The sequence below is a fragment of the Pleurodeles waltl genome, chromosome 2_1 (genome assembly GCF_031143425.1).
Source record: "Pleurodeles waltl isolate 20211129_DDA chromosome 2_1, aPleWal1.hap1.20221129, whole genome shotgun sequence".
In the NCBI taxonomy this organism is placed as follows: Eukaryota; Metazoa; Chordata; class Amphibia; order Caudata; family Salamandridae; genus Pleurodeles; species Pleurodeles waltl.
In genome coordinates this window covers 321,655,493-321,674,749 of record NC_090438.1, presented here as the reverse complement: position 1 = coordinate 321,674,749, position 19,257 = coordinate 321,655,493, and the positions used below count along the sequence as shown (strand labels likewise).

At 44.1% G+C, this 19,257-nt stretch overlaps 1 protein-coding gene across 2 annotated transcripts in view; it reads right to left on the bottom strand.

Moving 5' to 3' along the window:
* Nucleotides 1-19,257, bottom strand: part of LRCH2 (leucine rich repeats and calponin homology domain containing 2) — a 743,639-nt gene that overhangs the window by 52,643 nt on the left and 671,739 nt on the right. For both annotated transcript variants that reach the window (XM_069212552.1, XM_069212554.1), the window contains one exon: nt 6,060-6,137. In XM_069212552.1, coding sequence (XP_069068653.1) covers nt 6,060-6,137 — 78 coding nt within the window. The remainder of the gene's footprint in view (nt 1-6,059; nt 6,138-19,257) is intronic.

Genomic DNA, 19,257 nt, shown 5'->3' with positions numbered 1-19,257 from the left:
AATTGTGACGTCCTAGTCGACGTGCAGAAGCTAGGAAGAAGATTTCCATCGAATGCTGGCGCAATGGAAGTATTCAATACGTGAGGAATCCACAGGTAGCTGTATCCATCAGAAGTATCAACACTCAAAAATCTTTGACAAAAATTTTAAAAAGGCCAGTCAAAAAACGACTGAGGGGTAGCTCTTCTTTGGATCAGCGCTAGGCTGGGCCGGAAAGAAAATAACTGATTGCAGCGTGCCAGGGTGACACCTACATAGGACCTGCAAAGTGTTATCTTGCGCAGACAATGCTGAAGACCGAGATGATCAATGCCACCTAAAGCCGCGCAGGGGTACTGCTCAAGAAAAATCTCCAAATCCAGACTGAGGCTGTGGAAATTTTAAGGTAAAGAATCTGCAACCACATATCTCTATCAGATGTGTCTTTACCTACCGCATGAGACAGACTATCCATCAGGAAGTGCCAACCCAGATTTTTGCCACCACAAGTCCCTCAGTCAAGCAATCCAAGCACTGGTGTGTGATCTGACAGGAAGTGGGCCAAATGCTGCAACCTAGGGATTCCTTCCATCGGGCACCCAGTCAATAGCATTCTATCCAATCGACTGTAAGTATGATGTGTAAGTGACTGACACGTGTAGACTCTCTACACCAGTCTATGAATCCTCCAAGCATCTAGCAAACTCAAGCCCTGCATAACTTCTCCCATTGCCACTGCCATATGTGGCTTCATCTCTGTTCTAGTAGATATCTATCCACTTCCCACTCATAACACAATATGAAAGGACCATCCACCTCAGCACCCATCAATTCCTGTAACGAGGATCATCCACACTGGGTGCATGGATATTAAGGATGGAGAGTGCCTTCCCATCCAATTTGCCGTGTAGGACCATGTACCTCCCCTGGATGACAGCATCCATATAACTGAGCACTATAGGGCCACTGGGGACCACACATACCAAGAGCCTCCGGGCATAACAGGAGTAAGTAGAGTACAGCTGGCCCTTCCACTTCTTGGCCACCTTATGCCCTACCCACTTGCAAGATGTGTCTTCTGGATGCAGGCTATGTCAATTGTGTTACGCTTCAAAAACTATAGCACCTTCTACCTCGTGGTGCATATTCTTTTCCCTGGACATTCCAGACAAGAATCCAATATTAACCCTCCTGAGGTGTCTCAGAGCTCCAAAGCACCCAACCCACCAGTTTCCGTATGACCCGCCAGGTGCTGCTTATAGAATTGCTCAACCAACTAAAAACAACTACAAAAAAACACAACCCACCTCTGGACAGACAAAGTGGTTCAGTCATGCTATGTAAGTTCATTCCCACGTGTGTTAAAAAAACACCCCACTCATCCAACAGGGAGAAGTACCCAACTACCAGCCCACCTCCCATTATCTGTCCAAAGAATCAACCCCTCACCCCACACTCTGGACACCACGCAGAGAACTTCTCGGAGCTGAGCCACAGGGGTCAATCTGTGAGCCCTGGAGTAAGTAATAAACATGAATAACCAACAGCCTAGCAAATAAATAATTGATACATCAGGCTAGAACCAACAGATTTCCACTCTCTAGCCTTGGAGTTGCCCAACCAGAGGAAAGCAGGCCTGTGCAGCGATGGCAAAGACCTGACACCCCCCAACCCAGACAACCTAGATAGCTTTCTAGCTCCAGTTATCAGCAGCAATAACATAAATCAAGAGTTATCACACAGTACAAAGATTACTATCCAGCACAATTTCAGTCAACTGCAAGTCAGGTAGTGCGGCAATAGGTGTCCCCATCCGGGGACGACACACCAACAAACTGTCTCACAGGATCCTCGACCACCTGCATAGTGCTATCATCCTGAATAGTAACCATATGTATGTCTTGGGACTTATCATTTAATGTAGCACCAACTGTGCAGCTCTTCCAAGCTCCTGGCCTCTCTGTCCACCAAAATGACTACAAACCTCGCACCCACTGGTCAAGGCACCAACCCAGACCTTGAACCAGTCCCACACATCTTGCGGCTTCTCAAAAAAGTGCGCTCACCCACCCTCAATGACCTTCAGCTTGGAGGAGTAAAGCAGCATATAGTTCAAGTTCACAGTCCGCAGCTTATGTTTAACACCCAAGTATGATTAACGTTGTTTCTGAACCTTCCTCATATAATCAGGAAAAATGGCATGATTATCAACTCTTGGGACCTCACGCTCCCTGGCCGCGACACAATACAGTCTCTGTCTCTATAGTTCAATATTTTGTCTATAATAGCCCTTGGGGGGGGGGGGGGGGGGGGGGGGGGGGGGGGGGACTCCAACTGGTGCTCCCGGACCAGCACACGGTGCGCCCTCTCAAGCACAAACTGGACAGCCCACTCAGCGGCAATTTTTTAATCCAGTCCTCCAAGAAGTTTCATATAAAAGAACCCTTCACCTTCCCAGGAAAACCTAGAAACCGCATGTTACAATGACAGGAGTACCCCTCAGCATGCTCCACATGGGCTTCCAGCTCCCTAGCAGTGCCAATCTTGATTCTTGCATAGCAGCCAACAATTCCGTATGGGACGGCTCACCCCCACACTCAGAGGAACCACTCACAGAGTCCCCAATCAGCCGTTGTGAATGAGTGATAGTGTTTGTGGTGGGAGTCTTTGTGTACTTATCTTTGCCCTTGATGGCATGCAACAGGGTGTCACACCGCTACCACCACTCTGCACTGCAGGACACACACATACACACACGCATGTATACACACACACACGCAGTTGCAAAGGGCCTTGCAACAGCCATCTGTCAGCACCACTCGGGAGGCGCAGTGGCATTCCCAAACTCCGGCCTACTCCTCCGGCCTCCTCAGGTGCCCAGGTGCCCCAACCAAGACCATGTAGCCAGAAGGCCAATACCTTCTGGTGCCCCTGCACCTGCCACTCAGGGAGGATCACCCGCAGCAACCAAGTCAGGGCAAACCAGTCAGGCCATCCTCCACAAAGTGGGCTCTCTAGGCAGAGGCAGGAGTCAATAGACAACCTGTGGCTCCCCTATGAAGCAGGCACCAACCGACCATTCCAGAAGTTCCCAGCAAGTCCCACAGGAGGAACAGGGCCCTAGGAGGCACCACCCAAAAAAAAGAACAGGCTCCCACTGGAGGGAAGTGGTACCTCATCACCTCTGGATCGCCCGACTCAGGGATCGGTCACTGCAAGGCACTGCTGGCAATCATGGAGCCCTGCGAATGAGTCAAGGTATCCAATAGGCCCAGCGCGGCCCCTTGCAGACTGGGCTCCCAGCAGACCAAGATGCCGCTATTAAGTTCAGTAGGAGGGGCCTCAACCTAGACCCCCCAAATCTGTTACACAGGCAAATCTGATGGTGGACAGGGGGTAGTAAACGTCCCAAGCCAAGGGGCACCGCTCTAATTCTCAGCGAGTCTCACCGCAATCCAGGGCCCAGCTTCAGTTTTCACAACCAGGGACACTCATGGGCTGCACATGCCACAGCAAAATCCAAAACAGCATGCCTGATCTTGGCCTCCGCCCTGCAGGATAATTCAATCAAGTGATCACCTGCAGAATCAGCTTCCCTAATCAGTGAGGGAACCGCATGCAGTCAGGGCAGGCTTCGCTCACTTTTCGGTGCTCAGTGCCCATCCCCACAGTCCAGAGCACACAGCCTACCTCAGCCCCAGCAAGAGCCTTGGGTACATGGCTCATCTGAGCCAGCAGCAGGCGAGAGGATCAACTCAATGCAGTTCCCGGTCACTTCTCCAAAACGGGCAAAAATAGTACAGGACGATCCAGGCATGGCTGTCCACATCACTGCAATGCCGTCAACCACGCCAGGGCCCAGGATTTAGCAGGATTATAGATGGGCCTGCCGGGAGCAGAGAGCTCTACGTCCTGTCGGCCATCTAACCAGGCCATGTCCCACACTTATACGAACTTGGCATTTTCCTGATTTTATCCCTGTGTGTTTGCAGCCTGTCTCCAATAAACATTTTGGAAATGTGTGACAGCGGGGCTTTGTGCATTTCCTCTACACAGCCAGACACAAAGGGAGCTTAGGTGTGACTGATAGGCCATCAACATCCTGATGGATAAACATATTAGTGGAGTACACAACGAACATATCTTTATCTTAGTACCCAATATCCTAATTATTATTTATTTTTACCTGTATATGAGCAATTTTAATGTGAAATAAATGCTAAAAAATGTCTCTCATAACATTCAGATATCATTTTTCTTTTCACTTGAGCCAAAGAGCAAAAACAAGTTGATGGTGTCCTTCACATTGTATATGTTACTTATTCCAAACTCCACAGAGATGTTAAATACTTTATAGCAATAGTAGATACAATTGTTTGATAGTAGTTTCTTGAGCATATCAAATTTGAAACATAATAACAATTAGGTTTTTATGAATATTCACTGCCACACCTCGACAGTATTCAAATTCCAAATGCAAAAACAGTTGGTTCCTCATGAATGTTCACAGCCTATTCACAGCTGACACGTGTTTCATCCTCTACAGAACTTTTTCAAGGCTAAATTGCAATGAGCAACATTTCTTGACAAAATAACTCTTCCAGTTTTGTCACAGGATCACCCCAACACTAATACAACAATTTCAATTTCAAATGTTCTAACAGGTCAAGATTGTTTTCTAAACACACCTTGATTTTCAGGATAATCTTGCACTCAAGTATCACAGTCCTGGGTGTAGCAACATTGTACCATGACTGTCTAGCAAGGTATTCGTAAAACAAAAAAGTTAACCTGATAATCCAAACTGATGTCCATGTCCCCAAACATTATAAGAGCTCAGCAATTACTCGGAAATATAGTTTATCTCCAGGAAGCATCATCACATAGTCTACCCCCCCCCCCCCCCATCTCCCCGAGTCACAGGCAGTAAATAAGCCATGCCTCCTCACAAGCAGCCCCAAAATCAAATTTCTCCATTCATACATAAACTCTTCAGGCATTTTCAGTGCACTGGAATCTGATCTGAAAATCGAATCTCTGGGGACTAAGCCAGTGCCAAATGAGGCATAGGTTAGTTACTGAAAAATGCACAAACCATTTCCTTGGGCATTATGATAATGCCCACCATGGAAGGTGGAAGTGGTACTGAATTCGGATCCAAGTGCAGCGGCTGTGATGGCGTTTTAGGAGGCACCGAAGGCACAATGGTGTGTACCATAGTAGAGAAGCGCTTCCTCAGAAGGGACACCAAGGCTAAAGCCTATGGAGGCAAAGATTTAGGTGGTGGCTGGATCAGAATCGCTGGAATCACTAAAATTACAGTAATAGACCCAACCTAAGGGATTAGTCCAGCTGGCCTGGCGAAAGGCCTCAACCAGAAAAGGGCCTGCAGACAGAGTTGAAACCTCCAGCTTTAGATTTTTTGAGAACTGGAATTTGCTCCAACAACAAGGATGAGTCTGGTGTTAGGAACAGTGGATTCTTAAAACCAGCCTAAACTGTTTGCTTAAGAAAAGAGGTAAGCCATGTTTTGTCTTCCACTCGCTCATGGCCTTTAGGAGCATCAAAAATCAAGAGTTGCAGGCTGAGGGTTTGTGGTCGGTTCTAAGACACCAAATACAGAAGACATATAGGGCCTGATTACAACTTTGGAGGAGGGTGTTAATCCGTCCCAAATGGAACGGATATACCACCCGCCGTATTACGAGTCCATTATATCCTATGGAACTCGTAATACGGTGGGCAGGATATCCGTCACATTTGGAACGGATTAACACCCTCCTCCAAAGTTGTAATCAGGCCCATAGTTCTGATCAGAAAAGTATATAAATCTTCAACAGGGATGTAGGCGGGAGGTACTTGACCTAGTGGGATTGAGGATCCAGTCTTGTGACTGGAGGAAATTCATAAATTCATAAATTCAAATCCAAGGGAAGAAGGATCCACCAGAAAAAAAAATTTTGTTAAACATATTTGGACAAACTGGACAAATGCAAATGTACAGCACAACTAAATTACTCATATAATTCAACTTGTAAGTATACACAAGATATGGCCATTTATATGAAAATGTAGGTTACCTGAGGAACACCTAGTTTTTTACAGGCCTCAAGAAAATTTTCAACATTTCTTCGGCATTTTGCCATGCTTAATTTAGGCTGAAAAATAAGAACAATTAAGATTTGTCAACCTGTTATAAGATCTAATTTCACGTAAACAGTGCAGGATAATTTAAGTTAATGATATCCACAGAGCAATTCAACAATATATCAATTTGAGTAACCAAAAAAATGCTAAAGTTACTTTGATGGTGATTCCTTTACTCATAATCTGCATGCTTTTTCCCTTTCTCAACTTGTAGGCACCATGCTTCGTAGCAGCAGTACAGGCAACTGCTATTGTAGCTGTTAATTTCAGGGCTTTGATCGGAGCTACCAAACATGCATGCTTGTTTAAGACACAAAGAACAAGTTACTTACCTTTGGTAATTCATTATCTGGTAGAGATAACACCCAGCTGCAGATTCCTTACCTTAGAATTATCCCGGGGGTCTGACTGGACCAGGAAGATTTTTCGTGAGCAGTACCCCTGCACACCGGTTGCTGACTTCATTCGACTCAGTCAGTGTCATCTGCTATGGGAGTGAAGTCCGCTGCACCTAGAAAGGCGTCACCAGGCATGCTGACATCACTTTCTTTTCATGACTTTCCACGGCGGAAAGGCGGGACCATGAAGAACACGGACCACTGGTGTGCATAATTAAGGCACTGGAAAAGGATACAGCCTTAGCACTAGAAATCCGACTGCAGAGTGGGGAGGATGGGTGGGTCAGTAAGGAACTTGCAGCTAGATATAGTCTCTACTAGATGAGGCTTTACTGAAGGTAAATAACTTGTCCATCTGACAGAGACTTCTAGCTGCAGATTCCTTACCTTAGAATAGATACCCAAACAATACTATCCCCGGAGGTGGGTCTGCAGACCAATTTCAGTCAAGGAAGTCCTGCAGGACCGAATGGTCAAAATGCCCAACACGACAGACCTGACTGTTCAGGGAGTAATGTTTCGTAAAAGTGTGCAGGGAGACCCACGTTGCAGACATCCAAGACTGGAACTACATGTGCTAACACAGTGTTTGCAGCTTTGGCTCTGGTGGAAGGAGCGTACAAGCTCTTGAGGGTTGCCTCTTGGCCAGTGCATGACCGATGTTAACGCAGACTACAACCTATCTGGAGATGGTCCTTTTTTGCACAGCACAACCATTTTTAGCTCAGACATACCCCACGAAGAGTTGATCGTCCACCTGGTACTCCCATGTTGATAGTCCACCTGGTACTCTCATGTACTCTCATGTGCAGTTGACATAGAACGACAACACTCTTTTGGGGTCTAGACCATGGAGATGATCCTCTTCCTTGGACGGATGAGGTGGAGCATAGAAAGTTGGTAAAGTGACGGAATGACCTACATGAAAAGGCGTGACCACTTTTGTAACAAAGAAGGCCCACATTATAAGGAACACCTTGAAAGGATGTATGGATAAGTACGGGGGCTTAGATGACAAGGCCTGCAGCTTGCTATTTCGGCAGACAGATGTTATGGCCATGAGGAAAGCCACTTTGATGGTGAGTAACCGCAGGAGACAATTGTGAAGTGGCTTAAAACCAGCAAACATTAAGAATGTGATAACCAGATTTAAGCCCCACTGAGGCATGATAAAAGGAGAAGGTGGTAAATGATCAACCAAACCTTTCAAGAATCTATGTACAATAGTAGAATTGAAAAGAGAGTTGATCAGGCAATCTGAAGAATGGAGAGACAGCAGAAAGATAGCCCTTGAGAGTGCCCAGAGCAGAGCCATGCTGGACAAAAGACAGAGTAAAGAGAAGAGCCTGAGAAAGAGGGGCAGAAAGGGGGTCAACATTTCGGTCAGAACACAAAACTACAAACTTCTTCCACCAGCAGGAAGAAATAGGAACGCCTGGCTGCCAAGAGGGCATTGCAGACTTCGGGAAGGAGGTCAAATGATGTCAACTGCTGCCACTCAGTCTCTGTGCAGATCCTCCTGAAGGGCCAGCTTGATCAGAGGACCAATGGGCACGCTCAGTAGCTCAGGATAACAGACTCTCCATGCCCAGTCCAGGGCCACCAGAATAACTTGGCCTGTTGATTCTTGATCTTCTTGAGAACTCTGGGCAGTGGTATGGACAGAAAGGCGTATGGGAGGCCTGATCTCCACTCGCGACAAAAAGCTTCTCAGGGCGAGATATGCCTCGGATACTCCAACATGTAAAACTGCTGACACTGCACATACTCAGCAGCGGCGAACAGATCTAACCAAGGCTCTCCCTTGCTGAAAAAGACCTTATACCACACCTATGGATGGAGAAGCCATTCGTGAACTGCTAGGCATCTTCAACTGAGATCGTCCGCACTGGCATTCAGAGAACCTGCCAGATGTTGAACCACCAGGGACATGCCCTTATGTTCCAACCATGTTTAGAGTCAGGGAGCCTCTTGACAAAGGGTCCACAACCTCACCCAGCCCTGTTTGTTGCAGTACCACATGGCAGTGGTGTTGTCTGTGAACACCTGAACAAGCCCTTCCCTGATGGAGAGTAGAAAGGCTTTCAATGCCAGTCGGACTGCTCAAAGCCCCAGCAAGTTGATGTGGAGTCTGGATTTCGCCGGAGACCAGAGTTCTCTGATTCCCACCTCTCTTTGATGGCTGTCGCACCAGGAGTGCATCTGTCACTACCATCCAGCCTCCAGGGCAGACAGAACCTGAGCCAACGTGAGCATCCTGAATTTCTTCTTCTTGAGAAAGTAGTTAAAAGGCCGTAGTGCTAGGATAGGACGAAGGTCTTCCTCCTTCTTTGGCACCCGAAAGTGGCAGGAATGGCAACCACAACCTATGTATGGCATTGGGACTCTCTCTATGCCTCCCGTGGCCAAGAGAGTCGCAATTTCCTTGTAGAGAAGAGAAAGAGGATCCTCTGTCAGCCTGACTTGAGATGGTGGCATGGGGAGAGGAGAAGTCAGTTATGGGAGAGAGTAGCCCTTCCAGACCGGGGCTGGGGAGCATTCACAGTATGGTGGCTGGGCAGGGACTGGGATGTTTGTTAGCCCCTTCTGTAGTCACGAAAGGGGCAAAAAGCAGACTGGGGAAGGCAAGGGGGCAGAAGATAAGCCCAAAGACCGGGCTGTAGTCTGACTGTCCTTAAGTCTCTCAAGCACTGAATCCGCTTTCTTTCCGAAGGGACAGGAGCTATTGAAGGACATGTCCATCAAAGAAGTTGGGACATCCCCCGGTACGCCAGTAGTTCTTAGCCAGGCATGGCACCTAAGGGCCACCATCGACAAAACCTATCGGCCGAGCAAGTGGATTGTGTCAGTCCACATCGATTTGTAAACTTTGCCGCTTCTGTCCCATTTGCTACCTCTTGGGAGAGCACGGCCTGGGTCTCCTCCGGGACCGTAGTCAGCACTTGTGCAACTGTATCTCACAGAGTGTGGAGTAGGCAGTCCAGAAGCACAGATCGCTAAGGCAAGGCTGGCAGAAGAAATCATCTTCCTCCCAAGGGTCTCCAGCCTCTTTGATTACCTATGCAGAGGAGCAGTAAGGAACGCAGATGGTTGATCTGTGAGGTGGAAGCCTGTATCACCAAACTCTCAGGGGTGAAGTGTTGCATGAAGAAACTTGGCGACGAGCGACTGTTCTTTCACAGAGGTCCTGTGTTTGGTCTGGACCAGGTACTCAAAAAGGCATCTGCAAGGGCCTCATTAAATGGTAGGAGCGGTTCAGATGGGGAGACTCCCAACTGGAGCACCTCTGTCAAGACATTGGTCTTTACCACCATCGAAGGCAGCTTAAGGTCAAGGACTACCACAGCTCTCCGCACCACCATTGTAAAAGACACTTCCTCCTCCGTAGCCTCGGTAGGGGAAGAAAGCATGCCAGCATTTGGGGGAAGCATCCAGGCCACTAGTTTCACCCAGTTCCTTATACCAGTTCCTCACTTGTTTGTAAGGCTGGACTTCTTTTTTGTCCAGTGACCTCTCCCATTCCTGCCAAGTCCAAATGAATAGGGCCCAGGATCCGATGTGGGAGGCAAGGCTCCCGATGGCTCCGGATACGATTTCAAGTGATTCTCTGTTTTGGAGTCAGAGATTAAATGGGGATGGTGCCGGCAGTGGGTGCCGTCGGCATCGGGACCAGCACTGCGGAAGGTCGACACTCCATGCTCATGGGTCTAAGTTTCAGTGAATACTTCTAGGTGTAAATTGAAAGTGACATGCAAGTAAATAGAGATAGCGGACTGTGCAAATAGCAATATACATGAAAGGCAAATTACATCAGCGCCATTTTGAACTGGCTACAAAGTACAATGTGCAAAACATTTGGCACAGAGCTACTCGTGTAAATAGACAAATGTCCTACTGTTACTAAGCTCATGACTATATTGGTGACATTTCACAGATGAATTATTTCCTTCCATTTGCACAGTTGCAAAATTCCGCATTTCAGTAAAAGTAAAACACATGACTGTAGAAGCGATTCACTAGCTTTGCCTGAAGAATATTTAAAAACTGACATAAGGAGTCAGGAATGCAGGTATCCTGACCCCCACAGGAGAGATGGAGGAGTCTTTGAGGGCCCGCCTCATCCCTGGTAAAAGAAAAATTGCCCCTTTTTTTGGGGGGCTGATCTGCAGATACATCGCAGTGCTCAGCGACACCCTCAGTTTTAACCAGCGAAGGACCTGCGGATCCAAAAAACAATAAAAAAAAAAAAAACACACACACCAAAACCTGCTGAGCACTGCCAAAGCCATTCAGAGGGGTTAGCCACCAGGCCTAGCTGCAGGACAGGCCCTGTGGCAAACTTAATTGGCAGTGTGTGGAAGTGGTTGCATTAACGTGCTGTAATTAGATATTACTTGAAAAAAAAACAGCATACAAATTCACTGATAAAACCAAAGGTTACAGGGACGTTCTAGTTAGGTTGATGTTTTACCCATACAAAACCATAGAAATTCAGCAGTTAAGTTGTACTAGAGTTCAGCAGATGATAACTTTACGGTGCACCAGGATGCAGGCTCTTCAATGATTGCCTCACCATCAATGACTCCCTCACTATCACCCTCTAACAGTGCCTCTCATCTTTCCATAGCCCCTCTTTTCTCACATGTATTTCACATGTATTTCATTAGTTTTATATTGCCTCTCTTACCAGTGTATGGTGTTGGAGCACTTTACATCACACACACATACAGAGACAATGAATCATAAGTGTGTAAATCAGTGCATAGAAAATGTTACAGAAGGAAAAGAGGACTGCAATGTATAGGATTCACATGCATACTGGTAGGTAATTTTTAAAAGTATGTGTTCTAGGAAAGCATACACTCAGGATTCAGAATGTAACACACTGGTTAAGGCTGCCTTAACTATTAACCATTTATTTCTACCCAAGCAAATCCTTTTTAGCAAAATTAGGATAGTCAAAGACTAGGAAAAAACATAACTTTCTAATCTGTACGATGCAGTTTGCATGTAGCTCTCTGTGCTCACTGTGCTACATTCTGATTGTAACTTATGAACAGCACAGTAACAAAAGGATCTCTATGACAAAAGAAGTATCCCACTGAGCATTGCACATACAATACAATTCTGTGATCTGCATAGTACACATTCTTTACAGCTGGAATATTAACCCTCTCCGCTACCTTATATAAGTCAAAACTGCCACTAGACAAAACTCTGATCTCTCTCCAGCAGGTACACTAAGTACCAGAGTTATCATGGCACTTTTATTATTGCCTGAAAACTGTTGGATATACAAGGAACTCTGCAGTGCTTGTAAAACTGCTTGCTACCCTGCTACAAAACCACCCCCAGTAAAAAAATTAATTGCCCCCCCATTGTTTCAGCTCTTGGAGAAACGCCGGATGCCCGGTACGGCAAGTTCGGCCTTGCTGGCAAAGGGAGATCAAAATCCTACGATCCCCACACTTCCAGAGCTGCGAATCATCTGCCGAGCAAAAAGAGTATTGGCTTCCACTGGGGTGTCGTGACCCTATAGTCCACCCTTGTTTGGCAGCAAAGCTGGTTTAAGTCTGTGTTTTAGTCTTCCGTCTGATATTGGGGTACATTTTGGAACCCCCTTTTTTTACCGTGGCTTCCGATGTCTTGACGTTCACTGGCTCGGGTTAGTCAATCAACGGGAAATGTAATTTTTCCGTTTGTATTTTAAGTGACTTCTGTTCAAATATGCGATTATTTCATTCTTACACTTTTTGCAGAGTGGGTGTGAACCTCAAATGTTGGCTTCTTGCTTGATAACTTTTTTTTTTTTTTTTTTTTAACTCCACCACAATGATTTTGTTGAAAATTCTAGGTTTTAGAGGTGAGCTTTGAATTCTGCAAGTTGTAATGCCAATCTTATTAAAAATATGTGTCTGTGCTCCTGAACGATATTAAGTTGTTTTTTGTTACAGCTTGGAAAAAATATCTAATTTTGGCTTCTGATCCGTCACACTTGTTTTTTGATGCTCCCCTGACCTGTATTTATGTTATTCTTAACAGGATAGCCGGGTATTCTGGAAGTTGTGGTATAAGTCTTATTATAATTATATGTCATTGTTCCTGAATACTCATTTGTAACTGCTTACAAAGATATCCAAGTCTCTTATTTTTGTTTAGGGTCGAGCACGCAAGCGCTCTGGCTCCTGCTGTAATCGCTCTGTGTGCTTTTAACCACGCCCACAGCGCCCATCAGTTTGGTTGGTTTGTGGGCTTGCCTTTTAAAATTTGCTTGATTTCATTAGTGAAAGGCATGCATACGTCATGCATTTTCCGGTGCTTAGCCCTCCTCGGGCGCACTGGTAAAGTACTGAAAACATACGAGGCTCTGCGTTTTTCACATGGCTTCCAGGCTACTTTTTATTTTTATTTCCTATGCAGAGCAATCACGCTGGGCAGTAGTCAAACGCTTTGCATGACATCGACCCTGTTACATGGATAATTGCACTTTTGCTGGGTACATGGATAAGTGCACTTCTGCCGATAGGTTTGACTGCAAGTGAACTTCTGTTTCCTTTTGTGTGTCTCCTTCAAGCTCATGTCGGCAGTCGGCTCGCTTATGTGAAACTGTTTTACTTTTCATTTACAGTTTATGTGGCAAGAAAAGTCTGGTTAGGAGTTTACAACACTAATAGCTCTAACTCGAGCAAATGCGCTACCCATTACATTGCAAATGCTTGTTTTAGAATTAAATCAGAATTATAGAGTGGGGCTCCTGAATACTCGTTTGTGACTGACTGGTTTCAATTGGTCATTTTGATGTTTTATTTACCCTTTTTTCAGATTATGTTGTTAACCTCTGATAATTCGTTCAAAGCATTTTCCACTGTTCACAGTATTGAAAACATCGTGGTTTCAAAATGAAGTAACAATGATTCGTCATCCCTATCTTTATAGGATTTAACGTTTAAAAATACTATGTTATTTGATTTTCAGAGTGCTGGTTTTCTAGTTTTACATCTGATGCAGGATTTGTGTGCAATGCTTTTCCAACATATGCTTGGTATTGCAGTTCATTAATTGATTGTGCTTAATTTGTACATTAGTGTAATTCAGTCAGTCTCTTTATTCGAATTTCGTTGACAATCATAAAAGATATTCATACAGGATCTAAAAACATATATATCAATGACAAAGTGACAATACAGAAAAATTACAGCCTAAAAATCAAGATTTTCACGATAAAACATTCCAGTACAGAAATATTACAACTTAAAAATCAAGATTTTTACGGTAATATACAACTGCTCTAAGAAAATTGCTTACTCTAAAACAGACACCAGTACTTGTTGACGATTATTAAAAGAAAACCTGACAGAAACTCTGCACTGTTTAAAAGAGGTAATAAAAAAGATTTATACAGTGTGCAAAATATCAAAGTGAAACCAGGATTGAGAGGAAAAATTGTCAAAAGCACATTTCTTCTTAACTAAATCCCCATAGTATTTCCACAGAAAGCATAATATACACTACATAGGGGGTCATTTGGAGTTTCCACCAGTGCGGGCCCCATTAGGAGTTTCCCATTTGATCAGCGGGCGGAAAAGGTGTTTGTAGTCACATACATTAAATAGGGTTCTGGTCCAGGACTAGTCTTCAAAAAAAGAATAGTTCTGGACAAGTGATTTGCCTAATTCTGAATAATTCCTTTCAGCATAGCATTTATCCAAGAAAAACGTTTCACAATGTTCTTATCAGTCTTGTATACAGATGCGGGATTATATAATAAAATGGGTTTACTCAAGATAGTAAAGTTTAATTCAACATAAGAAAGCCAAGAAATATCCAGGCTCCGGGCAGGGTGCATACATTAGTTAATGATGTTATGAGTGAAAGAAATCCTAGGATTATTCCAGATTGACAGCCATAACAAAAGGGGCCCAGCTTAATGGAGTACTCAAGATACGGTAAAGCCATCTCTTCATGACAGATATACTGAGGAGTTGAAGGAGGAAGGGAGCGAAGACGGCTACAAAAGCAATTCTATTCAACCTGTAACGTGCTGCTTGGCATTCGTCAATGATCCCTCCCCCATCAGTGCGCACTGCGCTGTGTAAGGTCTGACCGTTCAGCTGGATGTGCTGTTGGAGCTGGAGCATGGAGGCTGCTGTTTCCTTCGCCTCCATGGTGTTTGTAGTGACTGATAGACACCTTGTTGAAGTTAACATAGCGCAGAGGGGAAAAAGGGAGTGGTGTCTGACTGGTCATTGAGGGTAAGGCTGGGGTGAAGCGTAAGTGACTGGTCATTGAGGGTAAGGCTGGGGTGAAGCGTAAGTGGATTAACTGGACTGGATTGGAGAGGAGAAAGTAGATAGACTGCGTCACAAACACAAACCAGTCCCTGATATCCTGAGGTAAGCGGCTGGAAGGAATTGTGGAAAAGGGTGCAGTCCAAAGGGTTTGGGGGGGCTCTGCAAGCCAATATGAGAAAGCATCACCTGAAATTAACTGGCTCAAATGTTTCGCCATTACAGAAAGGCAAGCACAGGGCAACTCAAGAGTGTTTGGCCCTGATGGCCAGGAGGAATAGCGGGCAGTATGACAGAGGAACGCCGATCCCCCAGGCAAGAGCCCAATGTGGGTCAGCCTGGGCAAGTAGAAGCTCTGGCAGTGAATATTCTTTTAGCCTCTCTAGAGGATAGTCTTTTTCAATCAGTGCAGCCAATATTGGAATTCCACATCAGAGCAAAAACAGCAATAATACATGGATATTCTTTTCTGCTTTTGGCCCAGCTATGAAGGTCAAGGAATAACCTCTGTTTCAGAAGGCAGGAGGTAGCCAGCTGGAAAAGAAGTTGAGGCAAAAGTTTCAACTGAGCCATGAAATCCAAAGTCTAGACAGCAATTCTGATCAGATGGGCAATACTGAGTTAATAGAGTAGGACTCTGATGCTCCAGTTCCTATTCGGGAAGAGACAGCATAGGCAGAGAGCGTCTGCTTGGGACAGAGTTCCCCAGAGGCTGGGCCAAGAGGTGTTGCTGTCTACAAAAGAGACTGTGGTCAGTAATGAAATAGGTTCCGAGTTCTCCTCCGTTTTACAGGTCGAAGCAGTAAGAGTTCATTTTGAAACTATTCTATCTGAAATTCACCAGCTAAGGCAACAACAGCTGAGATTGGCAAAGATAGAGCAGAACTTTGACCAAGTCCCAAAAAGGCTGCAAGAAGCAGAACAAAGAATATCAGACCTAGAAGATAAGATGGGGTCAGTTAATAAGGGTGTTCTGGGTGGGCAGATAAAGGTCAGATATCTAGAAAATAAAGTGTAAGATATGTAAAATCATTCGAGACTGTCCAATCTCCGGCCCAACGGGATACCGGAATGGAGTGAGTCACAAGGATCAATCTGGACTGTGCCTTAGTTATTAGGAAGTATATTTTAGCTGATTCAGCTTTGGACCTGATGATCATCAGGGTGTGCAGAGTTCCAGCACACTTGTCAGGAAACGCAAAATATCCTTGGCCAATTCTGGTTAACTTTTCAGACCATCAGATTAAAGAACAGATTCTATCAGCAGCAATACATAAAAGGTCATTTCAGCTTGTGGACAATTCTCATATGAGATTGTTTTTGGACTTACCAATAACAGTCGCTTGCTGTCACAAAACTTATCAAGAATTGGCTGAAGAGTTTAAGCTTTGGGGCAGGGGGATGGGGAGAAGGCATACGTGCCTCATTACGCCAACATTCCAAGTTAAAAGTGCTGGTCAATGGGCAATGCCAGGTTTTCCAGACTATTGAAGAAGCGTACGCATTACTATCGAAAATGTCAAATATCTGAAGCTTGGAATTCTATAAGGATTGACCCAATGGGGTTGAGAATGTAGGAAACAGTTTATAAGGCTATAAATCTAGCTCTTGAGTTCATCTGAGTGGCAAGAGGAGGGGGGATTCACAGCAAAGTTTGGGTGCAGTGACAGGGCACCACTAGAGGGACTGGAACCTTGGGGGGATGGTGGGTGATCTCCAGATCTAAGGAAAGGGTGGGACATGCCTGTGGGGGTGTTGAGTGGGCTTGGAGCAGTTGAGAAAAGCAGGGTAAAATTAAGATCGAGTCACTTGAGGTAGGGTATGAAACCTGTTGGGCAATGTTGCAGGTGCTAATAATGCAAATTCGGGAGACGTGCTGGGAACAAAACAACGCAATGCATTATGTGAAAGTTGTCATATGCAATACACATGAATTGGGGATTAGACGAAAGAGTGGTGCGCTACTGAATTGGCTATCTTCACTTGGTTCCGAAGTAATTCATTTGCAGTAAACACATTTTAAGAATTGCACCCCAAAAATGCATTTACCAGGAAGGTTTTCTCAAGCCTATTTGCCTCAGCTGGTGTGGCAATGAGGGGAGTGGTTATTTTGTTAGCACATTCACTACACTGCCAGATAAAAGTGCCAGTGAATGATAAGATTAATTTGCAAACTAATATGTTCCAGTGATGGATGAGAGTAAGCCTCTGGAACAACCATCTGGACGGATGATTTAGCCATGAAGGCAGAGGGATTATTAGTCCTGGGAGGTGATTTTAATTGTATCCAGGACCTAAAGAAAGACACCTCAAATAAGGCAAAAAACAATTGAAATCTAATATCCAAGTTGCTGAAAATTATGAAACAGGATTTCAGGCTAATAGATCCTTGGTGGGCTGATTACTCAATAGATGCGCAATACACAATGCTACTTAAATATATTTAGTTCTGCTTCTCAATAAGAATGTTTCTGATGTCAAATAAAGGACAATAGGGGCAGTGGAAATTTGTGCTAACTCTTTCTCCGATCACTCTGTAGTTTCGCTTCAAATAAAATTGAGTCCAACCCCAAAAAATGAAAACAAGGTGGCATTTTGAAAGGTCACTGCTTTCAGACCAAATATAGGTTGAGACGACGAAAATGTTCACGAAAGTGTTCTTTGAGTTAAGTTCTAACAGCCTCTGGTTTGGGGAACTTTTAAAGCCACTTTTAGGGGACAAAGTATAGTGAGATGCAATAAGCTTAGGCATGAAAGAATCCAGATGCTTCAAGTAGCAGTCAAAGAAGCTTTAAATAAATACTTGGTCATTAGGGATAAATCCATAGCTGCAGCAGAATATCAAGATAAACAAGATTGGCTAGAGAAGGCAAAACAAAACCTGAAAGATTTCTTTCCAGTAGAAGAAACTGCAGATGACAAAGCTTTTCAGCAAAACCTATTTGAGGAAAATCAACAGATTCTTGGCTTGGCCTACAAAGATTAGAAAGAAAAGTCAGGTAATACACAGGATAAAAAATAAATTCAGATTCAGGCAGTTTGGAAGTGGAAGAAGGAGCACCTGCAGATGTTTTTAAAGCAACTATAAGCAAATATATGAGGAAGTGGAGGAGGTCCCTCTGGAGAAGCTCGAGCAATATTTTGAGGCATTGAAACAGCCTCAATTATTGAATTCTCAAAAAAAATTCTGGTCGAAAAAAACAACAGTCTGAGTCAGTCATAACATTTAAAAAGTTGGTTAAGAATAAAGTGACAGGTAGTGATGGTATACCGGTGGTAGTATACAAAATGTTTTTAAGAGAGCTGCTTCCTTTTCTAATAGTATTGTTCAATGAAATCAGAGAGGGGATGGAGGTCCCAAACTCGTTCAAAGAATCAATAATAATTTGTTTTCTTAAAAAAGACAAGAATGTGATACATGCTCATTTGTATTGCCTAATTAATCTCCTAAATGCAGACTATAAGTGGTTCATGAAAAACACGGCGGAGCAGGCTGCTCAGGTAGCTCAGAGGGTGATATAAAGAGATCAGTGGGGATACTTATCCAAAAGACTTATGGCAGCTAAAACAATTTTTTTTAATGCAAGCTATAAGTTGCTTTTCAGTGAACACAAGAGAAAATAGCTATTTTATTGATGGATGTTGAGAAAGCATTTCATTTAGTCAGTTAGCAGATTTATATTCAAGTACAGTTTGGAATCCCCATGCAACTGTTGAGTATGTTGAAGAATCTATATCAGGGGCAGAGGCTAAGATTGTAGTGAATTTGAAAGATGTAGGGAGAGTCAAGATTAATTGTGGTACCAGGCAGGGATGCCCTTTGTCTGCAATCTTTTTTTCTGTTCTTCATAGAGCCTTCGGTAATTAAGTTCCGAATTAATGATTTGATAATGCCACCATTAGAAGAGATGTCTAAAATTAAACTATTTGCAGATGATATTTTATATTTAAGAGCAAACAGTTGGAGCATGCAGGGGATGATAGACAAAATTAAAGAATTCAAACATATAGGTGGATATAAGATAAATCAGACGAAAATTGAAATTGTATTTTTTAATGCATCCATATCAGTTCTTCCAGCAGGTTTTCAATCTAATTCCCAGCGCCCCGCCCGTTACCTATGAATATATGTCACCAATAATTTCTCCTAACTTTTTCATTTGAATTATGGTGCAACGCTTAGTAAAATCAAGGCCTTGTTGGAGAGGTGGACTTTTTTCCCCCACTCACGTTGGTTGGCAGAGTTGCCTTAATCAAAATGACGATCTTGCCTCTGCTTTTATTTCTCTTTATAAATCTTCCTTTACTGATACCAAGTGCTTATTTTGATGGACTCAATACTATTTTTCTAAAATGTACATGGCAAAATAAAAAGCCTATGGTCAAGATGACAATTTTAGAATTAGATATCGCACAAGAGGGGCTGGCACTCCTGCAATCCAAAT